General features: G+C 43.2%; 1 protein-coding gene and 2 pseudogenes across 5 annotated transcripts in view; 2 read left to right on the top strand and 1 right to left on the bottom strand.

Annotated features, from left to right (window-relative positions):
• SPAG9 (sperm associated antigen 9) overlaps positions 1-4,985 on the bottom strand; it is a 156,742-nt gene extending 151,757 nt beyond the window's left edge. For 2 of the 5 annotated variants that reach the window (XM_018064845.1, XM_018064848.1), the window contains exon 1: positions 4,501-4,985. In XM_018064845.1, the coding sequence (XP_017920334.1) occupies positions 4,501-4,803 (303 nt within the window). In that variant the 5' untranslated portion in view covers positions 4,804-4,985. The remainder of the gene's footprint in view (positions 1-4,500) is intronic. The other 3 variants (XM_018064847.1, XM_018064849.1, XM_018064846.1) reach the window with 2 other exon arrangements.
• On the top strand, positions 8,091-8,332 carry LOC106503246 (annotated as a pseudogene).
• LOC102177466 lies at positions 26,043-26,290 on the top strand (annotated as a pseudogene).

Raw genomic sequence — 26,591 nt, 5'->3', positions numbered from 1 at the left:
CTCGTTAGGGAGTGTGATCCCACATGCTGCAATTACAGATCCTGCATGACGCAACTAAGACCAGGCACAGCCTCAATAAATAAATTTTAATTTTAAAAAATAATATATTCTCATGAAAGAATGAGAACTACAACATCAATATCCACGCCTGCCTTCCTGCCCACAAATCTTATTATTCACTCTCATGTGCACAGACTTGCAAAGAAAACAACCTGATAACAAGTCTTCTTATGCTGTGCTGCACTTAGTGGCTCAGTCGTGTCGCACTCTGCGACCCCATGGACTGCAGCCTGCCAGGCTCCTCGGTCCATGGGGATTCTCCAAGCAAGAATACTGGCGTAGACTACCAGGCCCTCCTCTGGGGATCTTCCCAACCCAGGGATCAAACCCAGGTCTCCCGCATTGCAAGTGAGTTCTTCACCGTCTGAGCCACCAGGGAAGCCCATGAATACTGGAGTGAGTAGCCTATCCCTTCTCCAGGGAATTTCCTGACCCAGGAATCAAACTGGGGTCTCATGCATTGCAGGAGGATTCTTTACCAGCTAAGCTACCAGGGAAGCCCGTAAGTCTTCATATAAAATATCAATTGTTACCGCTTTAAGTGCTGATTCATTGGAAAAAAGTTAATTAGAAAATTCTCAGTAATATCCCTCACCTATGCATTTAATCACTTCATTTTAGACAAAAACCCACAGAAAAGCAGTCCTAAAAACCACATAATCACATCATCTTCTTCCCAGCAAAGCTAGTCTGTCTTCATATATGCTTCTACTACTCAAGGAGGATGAAGAGGGTACATCTTCATTTTTATGTGCAATCTCCTCCAGTCAATCACGCTAAACTCTCACTTTAAAACTAAATTCACTATGTATAACTGGATCACTTTGCTATACATCTGAAATTAACACAGCACTGCAAATCAACTATACTTCAATAAAAAAAAATTTTTAACGAATTTCTTAAGAAAAGTTTTCTTTAATTCATTTGCCTATTTCAGGGAAATTTTTTTTTAATTACTCAAAACAAATCATGTCTATTCTAAAAGAATCAGAATTTACACAAACATAAAAAACACTAACATATTCTTCCTAAGAATAACATCTCTCTCTAGATTTTTTTTTTTTTTTTGGTCTGTGTCACACAACTTGTGAACTGTTTTTGTAATCAATGATTTAACAGATCAATTGTTCACAGATTCACAGGTTTACCTTGGATAGAGTAGACAGGAAATGTTGAGCTGAAGAAGTGAAATTTAAGCTGAGTCCAAAGTGAGGAGCTAGTCAGGATGAAGCTCTGAGGGAAAAGTATTCTAGGCCAAGGGAGTGAAGGCATCAGACAGTACTTGGTTAAACGGAAAAATATATATATGGTTGGGGACTTCCCTGGCGGTCCAGTGGCTAAAACTTCATGCTCCCAATGCAGGGGACCAGGGTTACATCCCTGCTCAGGGAACTAGATCCCACATGCCTCAATAAGGTCAAAGATCTCGTGTGCCACAACTAAGACCTGGCACACACATAAATAAATATTTTAAATATATACTGTTGTTGTTCAGTCGCTAAGTCATACTCGATTCTTGGCAACCCCATGGACCACAGAATGCCAGGTTTTCCAGCCCTTCATTATCTCCTGGAGTTTGCTCAAATTCAAGTTGATTGAGTCATTGCTGACATCCTACCAGCACATCCTCTGTCGCCCCCTTCTCCTCAAGCCCTCAATACTTCCCCAGCATCAAGGTCTTTTCTATCGAGTCCATGCCTTGCATCAGGTGGTCGAAGTGTTAGAGCCGCACCATCAGTCCTCCCAATGAATATTCAAGGTTGATTTCCTTTAGGACTGACTGGTTTGATCTTGCTGCCCAAGGGACTCTCAACAGTCTTCTCCAGCACCACAATTTAAAAGCATCAATTCTTCAGTGCTCAGCCTTCCTTATGGTTCAGCTCTCACATCCATACATCACTACGGGAAAAACCACAGCTTTGACTACACATATATATATGGCTGGAGCAGGGAGCCCAAAGGGGAGAGTGGTAAGCTATAAAATGAGATTTCTTGACTAGGATTTGAAGCTGGTTATAAATCTATATAAAATCAGCCCTTCTTCAGATTATTTTTATAGACTCAAAACCAGCAGGTTAACTCATCACAACAAATTCAAATTAAAGCAAAGAAAAAGACAGAAGGTATTCAAATTAAGTAATATCATTATAATAAAGACTACATTTCCTATTTAAAGGCCACAACACTTAGAGAAAATTAAACACAGAATCATTTCTGCAAATTTACCTGAGAGAGACTGAATTTCTGAGTACTTGGGTAAAACTTGATCTATGATCTTACATAAAAACTGGTAACAAGACGACTTTACATTTGCGGTCATCTAGCCATCAACATTCTTAGTCTCAGGTCATGCTTCATTACATAGAACTTACCGGCACATTTGAAAAAGCATCAATTACAAAAGAAGTCATTGGATAGCCACTTTTTACATGTCATTTACTTAAGAAATTAATATATAATCCAGAGTCTAGCAGCTTAGTTAGTTGTATTTTCTGATTCTGCAACCTGTGGCAGATGGTTTTCCTGGCACGCGTGACCCTGGCATTTTGCCCATGTTTACATGGACTGACAGGAGTTGAAGGCTGATGGGAATAATTTCTTGCTTTTTAAAATTATGTATTTATTTACTTATGGCTATCCTGGGTCTTTGCTGCTGTGCATGGGCTTTCTCTAGTTGCAACGAGCTGGATGAGGGGGAACAACTCTTCCTTGGGGTGTGCAGCTTTCTCCCTGCGTGGCTTCTCCTGTTGCAGAGCACAGGCTCTAGGGTGTGTGCGTTTCATTAGCTGTCAAGTGCACAGGCTTAGCTGCCCCACGCCATGTGGAATGTTTTCAGAACACAGATCAAACCTCTGTCCCCTGCATTTCCAGGCAGACTCTTAACCACTGGAGCACTAGGGAAGTCCAACAATTTCTTTTATCTGTGATAATAAAGTCATGCCGGGCCTGTTCCTCACCTGTGTGTATATTTGGTTAATTCCACAGTCTTCCCATGTACATCCATAAAATAGCAAGGGCCTCTCTGAGCATGAAGACATGGCAAGTCATTTCAGGAGTAGTACATAAGCTCCATTCCATAAAGAGTGCTAGTAAACTAGTGGAAATTGTGATTCATCCTTAGATTTTCTTTTCCAACCTTTCCTTCCATATATACTTGGAAATACTTTTGAAATAAAGTCAGTTTTGTTTGGCAAATTCATTAGCATCCCTTTGAGACAAATGGATCGCAAAATCAGAACTAAAAAGCATCATGCAGTCAAACTTAAGGAAAACAACAACTATTTGACCTCATACAAAGGTATTAAGTAAAAAAAGTTTACATGGTGGTACTATTTAGTGTCAGGAAATGAGCTGCACATCTTTAAAACTTTTCAATTATTTCTGAAAGACAGTATGTCATTCCTTCAATAATTAGTTATTTAGCTTCCTTCTATCACCATATATTTACCCCGGTTTGCTAGACGCTCAGGAAACAAAGATGAACAGGACACTTCACCTACATCAGATAAATTCCACAGAAATAATGCCAGCATATACTGAAAGCTAGAATCCTTGACCACCTCAAGAAGTTAAAACACCTATCACTTGCACTCCAGAGCTCCAAAAGGCTCAAAGTCAAGGTTGGGGCACCGAGGTCACTAAAGTTAAAAGCTGAGGTATTATAAAGTTAAAAGCTGGCCAAGTGCAGTCTCTGAAAAGAGTTGCCAACTGTCACCCACATCTCCTTAACCCGCCCCCTACCACTTCCCCGTCCTTTTTATAAATAGTTTTTCAAGGGAACTGTCCAAGGTTACCACCTGACAAGGAAGAGTGCATTGATGTGGTATACCAATAAAATAAAATTGTATACTCTCCATATTTACAGAGTGTTCCCATACATCTAAGTGTCGACAAATTCTCAACCAACACGCGTAACACATAAAATAAAACTTCCTCAGTAGGGTTAAAATATCAAGAAACTGACCGAAAGAGGAAGATATCAAACTTCCCAAAGCAGCAACCCCCAGGAAAGGTACTGGAACCAGCGGAAGTTACATATCCAGGACAGTTGTTTAAAGGCGCTCCACCCACCATCCCAAGGTAAAAGTTTGAAACGCCGTCTGACTACCCCCACGGTGGTCGGAAACTTCCCTAAACTACAAGAGGCAGGCAGATACCCTAAAATACCGCTCTCAGCCAACCCCAGGTGCCCTCAGGCCAGGCTGTGGCTTCCTCCCCAGGCCTTCTTCCCCCATCTCACTCTCTTCTCCAAGACACTCACCCATCTCCCTGGGCGTCCAATGCTGGCCGGGGGTACTGGGGCCTCTCGGCCGCCAGGCTCTCCGACGAGCCTCGGACTGAGGCCTGCTCCAAGGAGGCCGGCGCGCCTCCCCTCCGAGACGGAGCGCGACCCCCCGGCCCTCGGGCCCGGCCCTCACCCTCCCCTCTCGCCGGCCTCACCTCCTCTGCGTGCTTGCGCAGCGCCTTCTCTCGCTCGTACTGGGTGATGAGCTGCTCGTTGTCGTCCCGGAGCAGCTCCAGCTCCACCTGGTGCTCTTGGTCCTGCGCGAACACCGAGTCCAGGTTCTCCAGCACGGCTACCACCAGTGGCATCAGCTCCTTGACCACCTCCTCGTCGTAGCGCCCGATGAGCCGCTCGAACTCGCGGTAGATGGAGCCGGCCAGGCCGGACACCCGCTCCGACATCACGGCCCCGGAGCCGCCGGGCTCCTCCTGGTACACCACACCGTCCTCCAGCTCCATGGTGGCGGGCTGCCCGCCGGCCGGGGGCGTCTCCGGCTGAGGGGGCGACACGGGCCCGCACGGGACGGGGCCGCTGCGGCTGGCGCTGGGGCTGGGCCCGGCGGGGTGGGGGCCCGAGCCGGAGGAGGGGAGGGGTGAAGCGAGCGTATTCAGCCCAACCGCCGCTGCACCAACTGCCGGGGCGGCCGGGCTGCGCGCGCCACACGTCACTGAAGGGGCGGGATCCGCCCGTGTCAGCCCGTAGGGCGGGACCCCGCAGGAGGCCAGGCGCGGTCGGGGGCGGGGCCAATGCAGCACCCTGCGCCAGCGGAGGCGGCGTTGCGTCAATACTGGGCGCCGCGCGGACGTCGTGTAAGCCAATGGGAAAGACTGCGATAGGAGGGTGGTGAGAAGTACCCACCGCAGGCGCGATTTGCGGGCCGAGCCCCAAAGGAAACCGAGGGTTTCTGGAAGGGTGATTAGAAGCCAGAATAGCTAACATTTTATTAGTTTTTACAGCGCACAAAGGGCTTTCATATTTGGGCCTCGTCACAGGCTTGGTGCGGTAGACGTTTTGGCCTTCGTTTCACAGACGCGGAAAGTAGGCCTGGAGAAGTTAATGGTTCACTCAAGGTCACGCAGCTAGAACGGGAAGGAGGCCGATCAGGGACTCAAAGCAGTTCTAAGAATTTGAGAATTCCGCACTCAGAGTAGTGGAACACAGGGAAAGGGAAAGCAACCTTAACGGGGACAAGGTCCGCCTCAGTAATAAGGTGGTCTTGAATAGGAAGGAATTATTTGGGGTTAAGACAGTAAGGTTAGCCTTAAACAGAGAACGTGCAAAGCATCCTGGAGAAGTGTAAAACAAACTCCATAATCTTGCACTTTCCCAAACACTAGTTTCTCTCCTCACGGACTGCTTGGGAGAGTGGTATTTCCTGGCTCCAAGCACCCTCCTTTCCTCTAATCGCTAAGCAGTACAGGCTAACGTGGGGTGGAGAGTAGAGGAGGAAAGAGGTGGAGTCACTAGGATGAGTAAGTCTGGTGGTACGTGAGGTCTCTCGCCGGCTGGTAGAAAATCACGTGTGGGGAATGACAACACCCAAACCTCGGGCGGGCTGAGTCAAGGATCACTTCCTGGTGTTCTGACCAGGAACAAATAGGGCAGAAAATACACCCGAAAGCCCGTGATCTCCGCGGCAGGTGACGGAAGAGTACTGTCGCCTCAACTCCTGTAAGAATAGGGCCAGGGAAGGCAAGATTTGAGTAAAGAATGGTTCAGTGGGGAATCAGCTACCTCCCAGGATCATAAAAACTCTCAATTTGGTATTTACAAATTCAAGTTCTCTAAGTACGAACTAGTTCTCCAAAGTCTCCCAATCTGTACCCAACCAGAGACCCACAAAAGCAGTAAGGAGGTGCAGAACTTAGCCTTACAAGGACACACGTGATTGAATTTATGGCCTGTACTGTCCCCCTTTCGCACCCTCACCAAGCAGTCACCTCTTATTGTTTGTGTATTTGTGTAGGTCTTAGATTTGCCGATCAGCTAGTTGGATATGTGCCCCAACTGCCCTTTCTTTTCTAAAGCTCGCGTTTAAAAACCAGGAACTAATCTTCTCTGGATCTGTTTTTTCTTTTCTTTTTTCTCTTCTAGGGACTCTTACTTGGGCACCTATATTTATGTCTCTCTCTCTCTCTATATATATATATATATATATGTATACACCTATATATATGCCTCTGTTTTCCTAGAAGTCCGAGGAGCAGAAAAGCTTAGGGCAAGACTTTATTTTGTCTTTCCACACTATCATACACATCAGAAACTTTAGAGGGAAAAAATTGATATTCAGGTCTAAGATTATAACAAAGTCTTAATAGTAAGTGTGCTGAAGTATAAATTCAACATAGAAATATATGAGATATATATTTATATATTGCTTCGCAGATGGCGCTAGTGGTAAAGAACCCACCGCCAATGCAGGAAACAGACACAGGTTCAATCCCTGGTCAGGAAGATCCCCTGGAGAAGGAAGTGGCACCCCACTCCAGTATTCTTGCCTGGAGAATCCCATGAACAGAGGAGCCTGGTAGGCTACAGCCTGTAATGTTGTGGAGAGTTGGACAGGACTGAAGCGATTTAGCACGCACATGTATATGAACTAATTTTAAGCTTCTGCTAGCTCAGTGATCACATTTGTTTGAAACAACATTCTGCCAAATATCTATCAATTCTTGAATTAAAATATTATATATGCATATAATTAAATATTTATTATTCAACAACAAAAAGAAATGAAGTACGTATTACAACATGAAAGTATTGAACCTTGAAAATATTCTAAGAAAAAGAAGCCAGTCACAAAGGACCACATGAAAGATCGGTGGTTGCCTCAGGCTGGCTGGTGGAACAAGGGAAAATAAGAGCGAATGCTAAAGGGGATGGGTTTCTTTTGGGCCTAATGAAAATGTTCTAAAATTGATTATGGTGATAGATAATATACTGATATACTATATTATGATACTAATTGTATATATTATTGGCTCAGCTGGTAAAGAATCTGCCTGCAATGCGGGAGACCTGGGTTTGATCCCTGGGTTGGGAAGATCCCCTGGAGAAGGGAAAGGCTACCCACTCCAGTATTCTGGCCTGGAGAATTCCATGGACTATATAGTCCATGGAGTCACAGAGTTGGACATGACTGAGCAACTTTCACTGTTTTTTCACTTTCTGTACTAATATAATATGGACAGTATACTAATACTCTGAATTAAGTCATTGAATTGTACACTGTAAATGGTTTAATTATTTATGTGCATGGGTGCTAATTCGCTTCAGTTGTGTCTGACTTTTTGCAACCCCGTGGACTGTAGCCCATCAGGCTCCTCTGTCCATGGGATTCTCCAGGCAACAATATTGGAGTGGGTTGCCATACTCTCCTCCAGGGGATCTTCCAGACCCAGCAATCAAACCAGCGTGTCCTGCGGCTCCTGCATTTCAGGCATGTTCTTTACCAATGAACCACCAGGGAAGACCAGTTTAATTATATAATGTGTGAATTGTATTTCAATAAAGCTGTTAAAACTAAATGAAATTTATGGCTATAATAACTTTATTCTAACCCAATAGAATTATGTAATTTAGTGTGACAAAGTGGAAAGAAAACAGTTTTTAAATTGGGAATCTTATACTCTTAATACGGACTGGTCGTTTTGAAGAACTTAGGCCAGAAACAAAAAAGTTAGTGGTTAAGAATCCACAAGAAGTTCCAGGTCAGGCCCTTCACCCGCCTCGCTCGGCCCTCGCTATGACTAGGAGCCATGGTGCTGGGTCGGCGGCAGCAGCAGCAGTGAATCTGAATGCATCCTACTTGAGATTTCAAGAGTTTTGGATACTAGATTAGATATGGAAACTCTGTCTATATGTGTGCGGCTTTGTGAACAAGGAATTAACCCAGAAGCTGTATCATCAGTTATTAAGGAAATTCGCAAGGCCACAGAAGCCTTAAAGGCTGCTGAAAATATGACAAGCTGACTTTCTGAAGAAATCCTGATGGGCTATGTCAAGCTGTGTAAGAGGATTGAAGATTGCATTGTAGTCAAGAACATATGACTAACAATGAAATCACTGCATGTAGCAATGTGGAAACATTGTCCTTTTTAAAAGAATTATAAAACCATAGCTTTATAAATCGGTGGAAAGTGGCTCACAGAGAAAACTATCAGTTGTGTTTACATCACCTTTTTTTTGCTTTAACCGCTCTAATGCTTTGGCATTGCTGTGTTCGTATTTATGTATTCCTAATTTATAGCTCTGATAGCTTTAATTTTCTAAGCAGTCCATCAGATGTGCACATCTGCTGTGCCTGGGTGAACTATAGTGGAACCCATCAGCAGTAATGTTGTAGTTAAGACTTGTTGACATTTCCATTATAAACTTAAATTTTGAATTGTTGAAGCAAAATTACTGTGGATTTATGTTGTATTAGGCTGAAAGTTGACAGAATTTCCACTACCATGTGTGGATTTTTGATTTAGATTTATTATGCATATCAGAATCTTGTTTTTTATAAGAACATGGAAAACATGTTGTTAATCTGCTCTTTAACAAAGAATATTTCTTTTTTTAAACATAAAGTTTGAGTGGCAGTTAATAGTGTGACCCAGATCATGTTAATATTGATTAAAAAGTAAAACTTTTAGAAAACTTAGATTTTTAAAGGTAATGACAGAGCTTAGCTTAGTATTATTTGTCATTTGATTCATTTAAATTTAGGGAAGATATTAATTGAGAATGTTTTTCTAGGTTTTTAATTCATAATGAAACAATTCCAACATGAAAAGTCTTTTTACTTTTGTTAAATAAAAATAATTTGAGTGCTTACTTAATAAAATACCTTGAGTGGTTATCTAGTAAATCACCAAACAGGTGGTGACATTCAATAAATAATGTTACTATTTTCTGAAGGAATAAAGATTTCCAGTCATTAAACAAAAAATAATCATGTTTTCTGCATCAGGAATTCTGAATATGCCTTTCTAAGATCATTTTTGTGCGTCATTATTTTTACCCTGTAAGTTTTAACTAACTGAAGTGATGGTTCAAAATAAAGTTTAGAAAACTTAGGATAATATGGTTTCTGTTCCTCTAACAGAATCTCCATGAACGATTTTTTCCCAAGACTACTACAAATTGAATCTGATTTTTTAAGATTGTGTTAGCTTTCCAGTTAAATGATAGTACAAGCATATACTCTTTGGTAGCATATTTTGTTCTTCAAACAAACTAAAGTGATTTTAATAAGGCTTAATAATATTTAATGGCAATCTTCTGTTCTATTTTAAAAATCTAGTCTTTTGACCACGTTGACTTTTGAATGGTGGCATCTTTACCAAGTACACTGAACATCTGTTGTAGGGAGAACAGTTTGGAGACAATGAAGGTTTTGATTTTAAGTTATCTATATGATTCAAAAACACTGCAAATACTGCATGTTGTTACTTATATAAAATCAGAAAGAACACACTCTTGTCAAGCTCCAAAATTTGTATACACTTTTAGGTCATAAGAGTTAATAGTTTTATTTATAACTTTGTAGATTATGTTATTTATGTATGAAACAAAGCAGGAAAATATATTGAGAAGGAGTTCTGTTTACAGAGGACTTTAATGTGTTACATTTCTTAAATGTAAACATGTATTTTTAATGCATACTTAAGTAATACTTAAGGAAACCAAACAAAGTAATGATACAGTTGCATTGTTGTGCATGTTGTCAGTGTCCAAAACAAAACCATTTTGGCGATTTAAAAAAAAAAAGAATCTACCTGGAAATGCAGGGGATGCAGAGTTCAATCCCTGGTGAAGGAACTAAGATTCCACGCACTGCGCCGAAACTAAGACCACCTGCTACAGCTACTGGAGAAGGAAATGGCACCCCACTCCAGTGTTCTTGCCTGGAGAATCCCAGGGACAGGGGAGCCTGGTGGGCTGCCGTCTATGGGGTCGCAAAGAGTCAGACACGACTGAAGCAACTTAGCAGCAGCAGCAGCAGCTGCAGCTACTGAGCCCACTTGCCACAACTAGAGAGTCAGCGCACCACGATGAAAGATTCCTGATGCAGTCATATAAATAAACACTTAAACACACACACAAAGCTAATAGTCGCTGAGTACCTACTGGGTGCCAGTGGCTGAGATAAGGACTGTTAAGAACTGTGAGCCTCAACTTCTTCATGTGTATGAAGAGGTGTACTACAGAAACAAGAAAGATTTCTTGCAGTTAAGACCTATGATTCTGGTTTGTAGGTGGGAATGAAAGACAGGAGAGAGGGCCTTAAGATTGAGTCCCTTTAGTCAACTCCTAATTTTGTAGGTGATAATACTATTTTCTATACTCAACCACCTGGAAAAATTCCCAGCTCCCACCTCTAACACCACAGGCTGAGATTACTGTTAAAGACCACTAGTCATTCAGGAAAACAGGTTATGTTGTGGATTTAGAGCAAATGTTTACTTTTGGTTCCTAAAAGGAAGGAAATTCCATTTTTGGAATTCTTTGGCCTTGCACAAATAGTGAGGACAGTAATGGGAGCAGCAGGGGCGGGGGGTGGGGTTGACTGGGGAAGGAAGGGAGGAGTTTCTTCCGAAGCTTAATTACTGTAATCACTGGAAGGCCGAAATTGCTAGTCTTGTTGTTTGTCTGGCCTTCAGGAACTTTTACAGTTATTTCTATGTGAATCAATTTCTCTAGTTTCACAAACTACATTTTCCCACATGGGGAGAGTGGGTCCCTGAAAGAGGAAAAGAAAAAAGGGCTCGTAGCGCACAAGACCCTCTACCTATGGTAGTGTGAAATGACACGTGATTTATCACCCCTTATAAACTAGAATGTGCTCAGTGAGGCAGTCCAACTATGGAATTCAGGCTGTTGAAAGTGCCAGAGAATTTTTCTGAGCCCTCAGTTTTTCCTTCGAAAGCCTTTTATTTATTTATTTGCCTTTTTTTTTTTTTTTTTTTTTTGGCTGCACTGGGATCTAGCTCCCTGATCAGAGAGGGAACCCAGGCCTCCTGCTTTGGGAGTACAGTCTTAACCTCTGGACCACCAGGGAAATCCCCTGATAGGCTTTTAAGGTGTCAGGATTAGATGGCTAAATCTATCCAGGTTGAAGTTGCAAGAAGGCCTATTCTCTTGTAGTACCCTCCTCTATCCCTCACTCCCCACCTAGAACATTGGGCTGCCAGAAATTCCCTCTAAAATGAGAAGGCTAAACATAAGGCTGAAGCGAGAACCCCATTATGTGCTGCTGCTGCTGCTAAGTCGCTTCAGTCGTGTCCAACTCTGTGCGACCTCATAGACGGCAGCCCACCAGGATCCCCCGTCCCTGGGATTCTCCAGGCAAGAACACTGGAGTGGGTTGCCATTTCCTTCACCAATGCATGAAAGTGAAAAGTGAAAGTGAAGTCGCTCAGTTGTGTCCAATTCTTCGAGACCCCATGGACTGCAGCCCACCAGGCTCCTCTGTCCATGGGATTTTCCAGGCAAGAGTACTGGAGTGGGGTGCCATTGCCTTCTCCATCCCATTATATGAGACTGTTTTAAATGGGACCAAGTTATGTTAGTCATATTTGTATTTAGGTCTATTTTCTCTCCACCTCCTTCTGACTTGGGTTGGTGGAAGAGGAGGCCCATCACCCACCTCTCAGTATACTTTTTATAGCTGAAGTTCACTCTAGGAATAAAAGACATGTTTTCAAAACAGTGGGTTAGTTGGGTTTTTTCCCCCAATTACAGACAAAATACATACTATAGAAAATTTGCTAAATACAGAAAAGCACAAAGAAATGTAAAACCACCCAACAAATCCCACTTTCAAGATATCACATAGTTAACATTCAACAATCTGTAAGGTAATCCAGGAAATCATTGTCCGTGTAGAAGAGTCGAGTGCAAGGGAACTTGCTTTGTCTGGAGCAAGTAGGCATCCAGTGAGACTCTCAAGCCACAAACTTGAGTTTTGTTCCCCCACTCCCTCACTTGAGTCTCCTAAGTAAACAAATGAGAATGGTATACATTAGAATTTTAGGAAACATCAGAGAAACTCAGAGCCCATTTCCAAACGAGTTTAAGGAGATTTCACTGGGATAACACTGTTAGTCCATTCTAGATTAAAAATGAATTTTGACACATTTTTACTTAACAGTCATTCCTTTCACTGGGAAAAGAATGGAGATGAGAAGAAAATCATCTAATTTTTCTGAATACCAGTTAGTTCATGTATATATTTTGGGGGAAGGTCTCAATGACCCAAAACATCATACCTATAATCCACCATCTTTAAGAACTCAATACAATTTAACCAGATTTGTTGCCTGTTAGATACTAGTCTAGAGAAGGCAATGGCAACCCACTCCAGTACTCTTGCCTGGAAAATCCCGTGGACGGAGGAGCCTGGTAGGCTGCAGTCCATGGGGTCACGAAGAGTCGGACACGACTGAGTGACTTCACTTTCACTTTTCACTTTCATGCATTGGAGAAGGAAATGGCAACCCACTCCAGTGTTCTTGCCTGGAGAATCCCAGGGACAGGGGAGCCTGATGGGCTGCCGTCTATGGGGGTCGCACAGAGTCAGACACAACTGAAGCGATTTAGCAGCAGGAGCAGCAGCAGATACTAGTCCTGTATGAAGCCCATGTTGAAGGTGCCAGGCCAAGATCAAGATGAATCAGGCACAATATTTTCCCCCAAGACAAGCAACTAGTGAAGGAGGCAGGCCTCAGAAGCATTAGAAGGGTTAAATGCTATGCAAGTGCAACAATCTAAATACGTATAAAGTGCGATGGTAAAGAGAAAAGAATAGTTATCTCTGTTTGGAGGTTATTTAGGTGAAGGCCTCCTGGAGGATTTTGCCAAAGGGAAAGTAATCTCAGCAGAGGTTCGGATTGGGGGTTAGCTCACAGATTCAGATAAGCAGAGAAAAATGATTTATTTGTTTTGTCTAAACCTGATCTGGCCTACTTCCTGAAATCTCACTGGTAGAACAGACCAAGTTCAAAGGAAAGCGCAGTCTAAATGGATTATTGAAACAGTTCCTTTAGGTCATGTGCAGTCTCTCTTGGATAAAAATGATGAGTCTTTTCAGCTAACGTCTCCCTTTCTTGATCTTCCCCTTTAGAGTATTTAGATTACGGGAGAGAAATCTTTCTTTGGCCACTTGATAAAGGCGGATACAGGTGAATGGGGTCTTTGGATCCATGAAGTGAACATCACTCATTGTCTTCCAGTCTCTAAGCAGGGTTCCTCACTTGCCTAGTCTCTAGATATCCGGCTGGCCTTCAGAGGTGAAGCTTTGAGGGCCTCCCTGGTGGTCCAGCGGTTAAGACTCTGCCCTTCCACTGCAGGCAGTGTCCGTTCCATCCCCGGTTGGTGCCCTAAGACCCCGCATCCAGTGTGATGCAGCCAAAAGAGTTGGGTTTTGAGCTCCTAGAACTCAGAGTCCATTCTTTTGACATCACTCCCCATGTCCTGTCCTCTCACAGGACACCTCACGCGGCCACCTCGGCCCCGACCCTGCCGCCTCTCTGGGCAGCTCTTTGCCCACAGCACGGCGTCTCCCCCAGAATGTGCGATGACCACGAGGAAGTTTTTTAGGTTCGGTGTCTGGGCTTTATGCGAGGGAGGAGCTGTGGTGTGTGGGGTCCCCAATCCCTCCCCAACGGGACACGATTTCTCCTGAGGTTTTCAAATTTGAGGGAGTAGTCTGGAAAATCCCATGGACGGAGGAGCCTGGTGGGCTGCAGTCCATGGGGTCGCAAAGAGTTGGACACGACTGAGCGACTTCACTTTCACTTTTCACTTTCATGCATTGGAAAAGGAAATGGCAACCCACTCCAGTGTTCTTGCCTGGAGAATCTCAGGGACGGGGGAGCCTGGTGGGCTGCCGTCTATGAGGTCGCACAGAGTCGGACACGACTAAAGCGACTTAGCAGCAGCAGCAGCCCCATGTAACTTGAGCTTCTTTGACTCTGATGTTACTGAGATGTCTCTGAGGTTTGGCAGTGATGGTAGCCTTGCCTGTGGTCCTTACCTCAGAGCTACCTGCTCTACTGCCCACCCCCACCCCAAGTTCCCAGGCTAAGAAAGCTAAACCACTGAGCTTCCCACTGCCCAAATCCACAACATAGACAACTTGATGTACTTGTTGCTAGCTTGATATGATGTGGTCTTCAAGGTGGCATCATCCTGAGCCCCAGATAACAGAAGGGTGGAGCCCTGAATGTTATTTTCATTTATTCTACACTTCTACTCCCTGGGACAAAGCCTGGACTTCCAAAAATGTAGACGCATATCTGATAGTTTTATTCTCTTTATTCCTGTGCTCAGTGCCTCCATCCTACCAATTTTTCAGTGTGAAAAGTGAGGCCTTTTCCCATATATTCTTTCTCCATTTCAACTTCAAGTTAAATCTTAATAGTGAGCAGAGGTACTCTCTCTACATTTTGGGAGCCCTGCAGGCTAGGCTACTAATATGTTAAAAGGTGGTGGTGGAGGTAAAGTGCTATGGGCAGGAGTCAAGAACTTTGTCTGGCTTGCCAGACTAATGTCTTGCTGCATGTACTTGGTGCATGAAACAGGAGGGAAGGGAGCAGGGCACAACTTGGAAAGAATGACATAGCCCGAGGACAAAACATAACCTGACTAGAATCAAGTAGGTCCAAGATGGCAGACAAATTGATTTCAACTAGACCTTAATATTCAGTATATGCTCATTGTAACTCATCAGCACGCTAAATGACACACCCAGAGGCATGATTATAGTTCCAAGGCTAACCGTCAAAGACCAAAAAGTGGACAGTAGCCCAATTCATGGAAATCTCTGCCCATTCCCCCAAATAGTTGGAATAACCCTCCCGCTCATTAGCTTATGAAATTACCCAGCCCACAAAAGCTAACCAAACTGCATTTTGAGGCTGCACTCAACCATTTGTGATGGCTCATACTCTTGTCTGTGGAATATGTTTCTCCCAAGGTCCCTCCCGGATTATGAGATGGCCCACACTTTGTCTGTGGAATGTGTTTCTCGCTAAATAAATCCACTTCTTATCTATCAGTTTGTCTCTCACTGAATTCTTTTTATGATGAGACATCAAGAACCTGAGCTTCATTAAGTCCTGAAAACAAGAGTGTGATCTCAGTTGGAAGACTGTTGATTTTGGCTAGTTTCGAGTCCCAGCCTTATGAGTTCAAATCCCAAGCAGGGTTTTGGCCAAGTTCAGGTCCCAGGTACATGGGTTCAAGTCTCAAACTGAGGTGAATGGTTTCAGTCTTACTTAGATCTTGCTCTTTGCATTCCATTTTTATCTGCCTAATCTGCTTCCCTGCCTCCCCATCCTTTACGTTAAGGTAATGACAACGTTATGGATGTGAAAAATATTTGAGAAATCCAACGGACAGAACTTGGTAGTTTTAGAGGATGACAGAAAGAGACCCACAGGTTTCTGGTTTGGACACATGGGTAAATGATAGTACCACCAATCAAGAGAGTTAATTCAGGGGAATTCCCTGGTGGTCCGGTGGTTAGGGCATGGACCCTTTACTGCCAGGGGTCCTGGCTCAGCCTTTGGACAGGAATCAACATCCCACAAGCCACCTTGTGAAGCCAAAAACAAAGTTAATTCAGGAAGGAAAGTAGTTTTTTCCCCCCTCCTCAAGAAAGCAAGGCAAGGATTTATTAAGACATAGTGAAACCATATCCCTCATACTGAGACCTGAACCTATGAGGCCAGGACTGAAACCCAGCCAAAAGCCACAGTCTTTAACTGAGGTCACACACGTGCTGTCTGGACATACTGAGACTTAGAGTCTTTATGTCTCAGCACAGAAAGAATTCAGTGAGAGACAAAATAATAGGTAAGAAGTGGATTTATTGAGAGAAAAACACTCCACAAAGTGTGGGCCATTGGAGAAGGCAAGAGTGGCCCTGAAATATAGCATGGTTAGTTTTTATGGGGTGAGTAATTTGAAAGATTAATGACTGGGAGGATTATTCCAACTATTTTGGAGAAGGGGTAGAGATTTCCAGGAATTGGGCCACTACACACTTTTCGGTCTTTATGGTCGATCTCAGAACTGTCACGGCACCTGTGGGTGTGTTATTTAGTTTTGAAGTGTTACAATGAGTATACGCTGAGAATCAAGGTCTAGTGGAAGTTGACTCATCTGCCTCTTGGACTTATTTGGTTCTAGTCAGTTTATGTTGTGTCCTCAGACTTTCAAATGTTGTGCCCTGACCCCTTCCCTCCTGTTTCAATAGTACACTGTCACGGGGAGAGCAGGCAGACTCAGGTGAGCAGCTACCAACAAAGAGCTTTTTAAAGTAAAATGGTAAGTCCATTTAAAATATTTTTAGTTTTAGGTGCTTCTGGACTGGATCTCAAAGAAAGATGGTAGTGTTGCCAAAATTGGCTGTCTGTGCACCAATGCCAAACAGAAATACAGAAATAAGAGTTTGGGGGGAGAAGGAAAGAGTGGCTTTATTACTTTGCCAGGTAAAGGGGGAACATGTAGGTTAGCACCTCCAGAACTGTGCCCTCCTCCCTGGTGAGTAGCAAGAGGTTATATAGTCAGCCAGGACTACCTGACAAGAATCAAGGCAGTAACAGTCTTGTATTCTTTTTTCTTCTGCCAAGTTTCAAAAGGGCAGTGTTGTTGACAAGATTAGGATGTGTGCAGGGTCTTAGGTGGTCCCGTCTCCTAATCTGGATGAGCCTCTCTGGCACCTTTAATCTTGCTTCAGGTCGCTTCCTGGCTGCTCCTCCTTTCATTAGTAACTGTTCTGCCCTTTGGAACTCAGGTTGTGGAGGCTGGAGTCTCACCTAAAAGAAATGAGGGGCAAAAGACCTCCATGCCCAGGAGTTCCACAGGGCACTGCTGGGCATCAGTAGCTGGACAAACCATTCGAAGTCATTAATTTATGAACGTAGTTAAGTCTTGTTTGTGGACAATACTCCTAGGAAACTCATGATTCAATAGTCACCCTTTATATTTTGCTTAGTCAACAGTTTTCTACCAAATAGCTAGTTGAAATCAGCAACCCTGAGGGAATGGGAATTTTAATGGGTAAGAGAAAGAAGCCTGATATAATTTTGGAATTTTTTTTTTACTGCTTCTTAGAAAGGCATACTTGGGAAAAGAAGTTAGATTAAGAAAGAACTTCAGTGGTTTACTCCTCCAACTTTCCTCCCATTTTACAGCTAGGAGAATAAAGCTGACAGAGTGAAGCTTTGAGTACAAAGCAGAATTAGGGCCCCAGCCACAGGGATGGAGGGAATGGAGATCCTAGAAGGTGAGAGACAATCCCCAAAGCCTAAAGAGAAACACCACCTTAAAACAAGGCAAAATTACTTTACCATTTTGCCCAGACTGTCCTGTCCCATAAGATTTTACTACCTGGAGAGGATGCCTGATACCTATCCTCAAGTGCCACATCACCAGCCAGTGGCTGATTATTCAAGAGAAATTCTGTATATGTAATCACTTTGTATACTGTAAAGAATAGTTGCAAATGTCAACATCAACCTCTACTCCTCAGAGAAGTACATAACCAAACTCTAAAGGAAAAGCTTAATCTACAAGCAGTGAATAGGATATGAACAACAACATACTAAAATACAACATACTGTTAAATATGTTCTCTATTTAAAGTATACAGCTTATCTGAACTAAAACAAAAAAAGTGGGGCTGGGTGGGAACAAGGTGTGGTGTCTGGTTGGAAGGGAAATAACCCACGGTTCCTTTATAACCTTTGTCACTTTTTTCTTCCACATATTCATGCATGAAGATGACTCAGCCCTAATACCAGTGGCTTATTTTTAGTAAAGGCAACAGAGCCATTTGAAAACCTAAGCATAGTAACTATTGCCAGTTGACAGCTTTACACATCAGAAACAGTCAACAGATGCTCATTTGTTCACTTCAATTTAATATGTATGACTCATGGGGCACCAGAGAGTCTTTCCTTCTGCCACAGTGCTGGAAATTCCTGGTGAGAAAATCATTTCTTTGGACATGAGATTTCAACACTGGATGTCCCTTAGAGTAGAATGGAGTCCAATTCCCTCATTTTACAATTGAGGAATTAGGCAAAGTTAATGTTTCCAAATAGGAAAAGGAGTACGTCAAAGCTGTATATTGTCACCCTGCTTATTTAACTTCTACGCAGAGTACATCATGAGAAACGCTGGGCTGGAAGAAGCACAAGCTGGAATCAAGATTGCCGGGTTAAATATCAATAACCTCAGATATGCAGATGACACCACCCTTATGGCAGAAAGTGAAGAGGAACTAAAAAGCCTCTTGATGAAAGTGAAAGAGGAGAGTGAAAAGTTGGCTTAAAGCTCAACATTCAGAAAATGAAGATCATGGCATCTGGTCCTATCACTTCATGGCAAATAGATGGGAAAACAGTGTCAGACTTTATTTTTGGGGGGTCAAAAATCACTGCAGATGGTGACTGCAACCATGAAATTAAAAGATGCCTACTCCTTGGAAGAAAAGTTATGACCAACCTAGATAGCATATTCAGAGAAGGCAATGGTACCCCACTCCAGTACTCTTGCCTGGAAAACCCCACGGGCAGAGAAGCCTGGTAGGCCTCAGTCCAGAGGGTCACAAACAGTCAGACACAACTGAGCGACTTCACTTTCATGCATCAGAGAAGGAATTGGCAACCCACTCCAGCGTTTTTGCCTGGAGAATCCCAGGGACGGGGGAGCCTGGTGGGCTGCCGTCTATGGGGTCGCACAGAGTCGGACACAACTGAAGTGACTTAGCAGTAGCAGCAGCAGTGAATTTAGAGGTAGAAGGTACAAGTGAATGGGCTGTGACTAGACTGGGAAAGAGACAAGATTGCATATACGATACGATAATAAGAAGGCAAAGATATTTCCAGCTCATAGAATGCCCTGTGATCCTCCTTTTCCTGTATCCCTCAGAGTTCAGTTCAGTTCAGTCTCTCAGTCCTGTCCGACTCTGTGACCCCATGGACTACAGCATGCCAGGGCTCCCCGTCCATCACCAACTCCCGGGGTTTACTCAAACTCATGTCCATTGAGTCAGTGATGCCATCCAGCCATCTCATCCTCTGCCTTCCCCTTCTCCTCCTGCTTCAGTCTTTCCCAGCATCAGGGTCTTTTCAAATGAGTCAGTTCTTCACATCAGGTGGCCAAAGTATTGGAGTTTCAGCTTCAACTTCAGTCCTTCCAATGAATATTCAGGACTGATGTCCTTTAGGATAGATTGGTTGGATGTCCTTGGAGTCCAGGGGATTCTCAAGAGTCTTCTTCAACACCACAGTTCAAAAGCATCAATTGTTCAGTGCTCAGCTTTCTTTATAGTCCAACTCTCACATCCATACATGACTACTGGAAAAACCATAGCCTTGACTAGACAGACCTTTGTTGGCAAAGTAATGTCTCTGTTTTTTAATATACTGTCTAGGTTGGTCTGGAGAAGGGAAAGGCAACCCACTCCACTATTCTTGCCTGGAGAATCCAATGGACAGAGGAGAGCCTCATGGGCTACAGTCCAAGGGGTAACAAAGAGCCGGACACGACTGAGTGATATCACTCACTCAGCTAGGTTGGTCATAACTTTTCTTCCAAGGAGTAAGCGTCTTAATTTCATGGCTGCAGTCACCATCTGCAGTGATTTTGGAGCCAAAAAAAAAATGAAGTCTGCCACTGTCTCCACTGTTTCCCCATCTATTTGCCATGAAGTGATGGAACCAGATGCCATGATCTTAGTTTTCTGAATGTTGAGATTTAAGCTGACTTTTCACTCTCCTCTTTCACTTTCATCAAGAGGCTCTTTAGTTCTTCCCTTTCTGCCATAAGGGAGGTGTCATCTACATATCTGAGGTTATTGATATTTCTCCTGGCAATCTTGATTCCAGCTTGTGCTTCATCCAGCCCAGCGTTTCTAATGATGTACTCTGCATAGAAGTTAAATAAGCAGGGTGACAATATACAGCCTTGACGTACTCCTTTCCCGATTTGGAACCAGTCTGTTGTTCCATGTCCAGTTCTAACTGTTGCTTCCTGACCTGTATGCAGATTTCTCAAGAGGCAGATCAGGTGATCTGGTATTCCCATCTCTTTCAGAATTTTCCACTGTTTGTGGTGATCCACAAAGTCAAAGGCTTTGGCAAAGTCAATAAAGCAGAAATAGATGTTTTTCTGGAACTCTCTTGCTTTATTGATGATCCAGTGGATGATAGCAATTTGATCTCTGGTTCCTCTGTCTTTTCTAAAACCAGCTTGAACATCTAGAATTCACAGTTCACGTATTGTTGAAGCCTGGCTTGGAGAATTTAGAGCATTACTCTGCTAGCATGTGAGATGAGTGCAATTGTGCAATAGTTTGAGCATTCTTTGGCATTGCCTTTCTTTGAGATTGGAATGAAAACTGCCCTTTTCCAGGCCTGTGACCACTGCTGCACTTTCCAAATTCACTGGCATGTTGAGTGAAGCACTTTCACAGTATCATCTTTTAGGATTTGAAATAGCTCAACTGGAATTCCATCACCTCCACTATCTTTGTTCGTAGTGATGCTTCCTAAGGCCCACTTGACTTCACATTCCAGGATGTCTGGCTCTAGGTGAGTGATCACACCATCGTGATTATCTGGATCATGAAGATGTTTTTTTGAATAGTTCTTCTGTGTATTCTTGCCACCCCTTCTTAATCTCTTCTGCTTCTGTTAGGTCCGCACCATTTCTGTCCTTTAGTGTGCCCGTCTTTGCGTGAAATGTTCCCTTGGTATCTCTAATCTTGAAGAGATCTCTAATCTTTCCCATTCTATTGTTTTCCTCTATTTCTTTGCACTAATCACTGAGGAAGGTTTTCTTATCTCTCCTTGCTATTCTTTGGAACTCTGCACTCAACTAGGTATGTTTCCTTTTCTCCTTTGCTTTTCACTTCTCTTTTTTTCACAGCTATTTGTAAGGCCCCCTCAGAAAACCATTTTGCTTTTTTGCATTTATTTTTCTTGGGGACGGTCTTGTCCCTGTCTCCTGTACAATGTCATAAACCTCCATCCATAGTTCATCAGGCACTCTGTCTATCAGATTTAGTCCCTTAAATCTATTTCTCACTTCCACTGTATAATCGTAAGGGATTTGATTTAGGTCATACTTGATGGTCTAGTGGTTTTCCTACTTTCTTCAATTTAAGTCTGAATTTGGCAATAAAGAGTTCATGATTTGAGCCACAGGCAGCTCCCCATCTTGTTTTTGCTGACTGTATGGAGCTTCTCCGTCTTTGGCTGCAAAGAATATAACTAATCTGATTTTGGTATTGACCATCTGGTGATGTCCATGTGTAGAGTCTTGTCTTATGTTGTTGGAAGAGGATGTTTGCTCTGACCAGTGCCTTCTCTTGGCAAAACTCTATTAGCCTTTGCCCTGCTGCATTCTGTAGTCCAAGGCTAAATTTGCCTGTTACTCCAGGCATTTCTTGACTTCCTACTTTTGCATTCCAGTCCCCTATAATGAAAAGGACATCTTTTTTTTTGGTGTTAGTTCTAGAAGGTCTTGTAGGTCTTCATAGGACCGTTCAGCTTCAGCTTCTTCAGTGTTACTGGTTGGGGCATAGACTTGGATTACCGTGATATTGAATGGTTTGCCTTGGAAATGAACAGAGATCATTCTGTCATTTTTGAGATTTCATCCAAGTACTGTATTCTGGACTCTTTTGTTGTGATGGCTACTCCATTTCTTCTTAGAAATTCTTGCCCACAGTAGTAGATATAATGGTCATCTGAGTTAAATTCACCCATTCCAGTCCATTTTAGTTCACTGATTCCTAAAATGTTGACGTTCACTCTTGTCATCTCCTATTTGACCACTTCCAAATTGCCTTGATTCATGGACCTAACCTTCCAGATTCCTATGCAATATTGCTCTTTACAGCATTGGACCTTGCTTCTATCACCAGTCCCATCCACAACTGGGTGTTGTTTTTTCTTCGGCTCTGTCTCTTCATTCTTTCTGGAGTTATTTCTTCCCTAATCTCCAGTAGCATATTGGGCACCCACCAACCTGGGGAGTTCAACCTTTAGTGTCCTATCTTTCTGCCTTTCCATACTGTTCATGGGGTTCTTTTAGAGTTAGGCAGGGTCATTTGACTAATTCTGGTTGATGGACTGGAAGGAACAGTGCCAGGCATCACTTCCAGGCCAAGCCCGCCATTTAAGGGCTGCTGCCTGACTCTGCAGCTGTCTCTGCCTTGTTGTGCAGCACATAGGCTTTGTATTAGATGGGAGAGTCACATGTTGGAAAGAATCAGGCTCCCAAGTCATTGCAGGGGAAGAACTAACCACAGAGGTCATGGCCCTGCAGCAGATTTTAGGTGAGTGATAAAGTCTGGTTTTGATCAGTGCAATAAACTATATGTTTATGTCCCATCCCCATCTTTGGACAACCAAATTCATATATTGAAATCTTTAGACCCTAGATAATGGTATCAGGAGATGTGACCTTTGGGAAGGGCTCCACCGTCATGGGGCTTCCCTGGTGGCTCAGACAGTAAAGAATCTGTCTGCAACGTGGGAGACCTGGGTTCAGTCTGTTCGTTGGGACAATCCCCTGGAGGAGAGCATGGCAATCGACTCCAGTATTCTTACCTGTAGAATCCCCATGGACAGAGGGGCCTGGTGGGCTACAGTCCATTTGGTCGCAAAGAGTTGGAAATGACTGAGTGACTAAGCACATGAATAGGATTAATGTCCTTATAGAAAGATCTTGGAAGACCCCATGCTTGCTTCCACTGTGTGAGGTTACAGTGAGAAGACTGCAATCAGTGAAGAAGGGGATTCTCACTAGACACCAAATCTATTGGCACCATGATCTTGGACTTCCCTGTCTCTAGAACTATGAGAACTAAATGTTTGCTGTTTGTTTATTTCTTTATTTGGCTACAGCGTGGCTTGTGGGATCTTAGCTCCTGGAGCACCCAGGCCCTTGGCTGTGAAAATGCAGAGACCTAACTACTAGATCATCAGGGAATTCCCCAATGTTTGTGGTTTATAAACTACCTAGTCTATAGTATTTTTGGGTTTTTTGTTTGTCTTTTGGCCTCCCTGTGTGGCCTGTGGGGTCTTAGTTCCCTAACCAAGGATTGAATGTCCCCCCCCCACCCCCCATGCATTTGAAGCATGGAGTCTTAATAACCAAATCTCCAGGGAAGTCCTAGTATTTTTGTTATATCATCTGAAGTGACTAAGATGTTAAGCCATGGAAATGAAACCCTTTCAACTCAGATTAGGACTTGAACCCATGTGCTGGGACTCAAACCTGGCCAAAACCCATGATCTTCCAACTGAGATCACAGACCTGGTTTCAGAACCTAATGAAGCTCAGACTCTTAATGTCTCATCACAGGAAGAAATCAGTCAGAGAGAAAGTGATAGGTAAGAAGTGAATTTATTTAGAGAGAAACATAGTCCAAAGAAGGCAAAAGGAGAAAAGGGTGGGAGAGATAGCTAGATAGTATCACCAACTGGGTTGACATGAATTTGACCAAACTCCAGGAGATAGTGGAGGACAGAGGACCATGGTGTGTTGTAGTCCATGGGGGTCACAAAGAGTTGGACATGATTTAGCAACTCAACAACAACAACACTTCATAGACAAGAGTGTGGGCCATTGCAGAGGGTGAGTTTGGCCTTGAAATGTGGTGTAGTTAGCTTTTATGAGCTGGGTTATTTCACGGGTAATGAATGGGAGGATTATTTCAGTTATCTGGGGTATGGGGCAGAGCTTTCTAGGAATTGGGCTACTGCCCACTTTTTGGTCTTTGATGGTCAGCCTTGGAACTGTCATGGTGCCTCTGGGTGTGTCATTTAGCTTGCTGATGAGTTACAATGAGCATATACTAAGGATCAAGTTCTAGTTGAAGTTGACTTGTCTGCCATCTTGGACCCATTTGATTCTAATAAGTTTATGTTTTGTCCTCAAATGTCATTCTCTCCAAGTTGTGTCCTGCCTGCCTCCCTCCTGTTTCACGATCAGTTTAAGTGCGTGCACCAAGACATTTTCTTCTTAAGCACAACCCAGCCTATCCTGACTAATACAAAAGGCACTACAATCATAGTATTATAGAAATTACAGATTATATGACATTTACATTCAGCACCAATTTGAAGAGGTTGAAGGGAGGAAGGAGAGATATTGCTGAATTAGTCTACTATCGTCATCTTCAATAGGACAGACCAAAGATACCATGTGTGAGTCGCAGGCTTCCAGTAGGCGTTCTGGAGAATCAAAGGATGTGAAAGCAAGAAACAGATTGAAACTAAATCCCTGCTCTGAATGTAGAACCTCTTCAGCTACATAATCCTTTCCCCAGAGAGTTTTATCCTGAAAGACTATCAGGGTTAAGGCAAGTGGATGGACTATTATAGGCAAAGTCCTTTTTTTTGCTAAAGGCTTTAATATACCTATTACCTTTATTATACCAAGCTTAAAACTTGAAGACAAGAGAAAAAGAAAGAAACAAAGTTGAGACAAGAGGAGAGTTTTAAGAGAATGTAAAAATAAATGGGATTGAGGAGTTTATGGAGACAAGATCAGTGGTATTAGTGTTATTATTCAGAGGCAAGAGCAGAAAATTCAGGGATATCAAAAGCAGGCAATATAGTTGAATACAACAAAGATGACTGATGTAATTTGGGTTGGGTTGTGAACCTTAAGGTCTCACTGGGCCAGAGAAGTCTGTGATTTCTGAGGACATCGTATTCTATGTGGTATAGCATGGTAGTTAAGCATGTGAGTTCTGGAGTAAGAGTAAGATGGATTCACAGCCCAGCTCTACTACTTACTAGTTTTGCATTCTTGGGTAAGTTATTTAACATTCCTGTGTCTCTGTTTCCCCACCTGTAAAATAGGAATTAGAATAGTGCCCTTTTTATATGGTTGTTGAACCAGACTATGTGAGGAGTGATTCCTTCCCCAATCAGCAAATAATGCAGGTGTCCCGAAAAACCCTCCCTCTCCCTCCCTCAGTGATCAGGGTATCACTCAGAAGACTGAGGAGGTAGTTTTCCCTTCCACACTCTGTAGCTAGAGGCAGACAGATGATCTGTGTATAGTTTTTGTGCAACAGGCAGTTACCCTCACCAAACGATCCTGCTGTTTGATTTGTAGTTTGACTCTGGAGTCAAAGGTGGGAGGGTTCATATTTCATTCTTGCTTACAGACAGTGAAGATGCCCTGGGGGCCCATTCCCACATATTGTTATGAATGTTCTCTTTTTGCCCTGCATTCCCAGATGTCTTTCTGTTTTTCATACACAGGCATAATGCATTAGTTGTTCTGATCCCTTAAATCATTAATAACAAGACAATCATGACCTGAGTCAATTCTATTTTTTCCGCAGTATTAAGAGTATTGGTTTAGAATAATGATTTCTCTGCACCCCACAGTGATTCCCTCCATGGAAGTGAGACCGGGAATATAACTTTTTGCAGAGTGAAGCAGCACATATGTGGTTTACGGCCCAGGCTCCAACACTGCATGAATTAGTTTAAATTCTGGTTCTACCTCTTTTAGCTATCTAAACTTGAGCAAGTTACCCAAGCCCCATGGACCTCAGTTTCCTCACCTGAAGAATACAAATAGGCCTGCCTGGTTGGGGACCTGGGGACTGGCTTTGGCCTGGGTAGGACAGCAGAAGTGGCAGACCTCTATGGCCCCAGTGATGATGGCAGTGTTTCACGATGAGGTGGAGATCAAGGACTTCCAATATGTAAACAACTCAGAGGTGTACTTCTACCCCTGCCCACGTGGGAATAAATTCTGCATCACCCAGGAAGATTTGGTGAATGGGGAGACATGGCAACATGATCTAGTTTCTCTCTCATTATAAAAGTGATTTATGACAAACGTCAGTTTACTTGTAGAGAGATAGTCCCAGCCTCTTCCACCAATAATGAACTAGTTAAATGCTAAAGAAGACTTTAGGACTCCAAATCCTGAACTTTGGGGATTGAGCCAAGCTGCAAAAATCAAATTCAATCACTATCTTCTTCATGGGGATAATTTTTTTTTTTTTTAATTTGCTGCACCATGTGGCTTTCAGGATCTTAGTTCCCCAAGCAGGGATCAAACCCATGCCCACTGCAGTGGAAGCACAGAGTCCTAACTGTTGCAGGAAGCGGGACCCCTTCCAGGGCCTGAAAGGGAGTCTTTTGTCTAACACTCCGAAATGAATTGTCTGAGGACACACAGGTGCTGACAAAGCAAGAGACTT

This window comes from Capra hircus, chromosome 19 (genome assembly GCF_001704415.2).
Source record: "Capra hircus breed San Clemente chromosome 19, ASM170441v1, whole genome shotgun sequence".
NCBI lineage: Eukaryota > Metazoa > Chordata > Mammalia > Artiodactyla > Bovidae > Capra > Capra hircus.
Note: the sequence above shows the minus strand (reverse complement) of the source record. Positions and strands in the feature narration are given on the sequence as shown.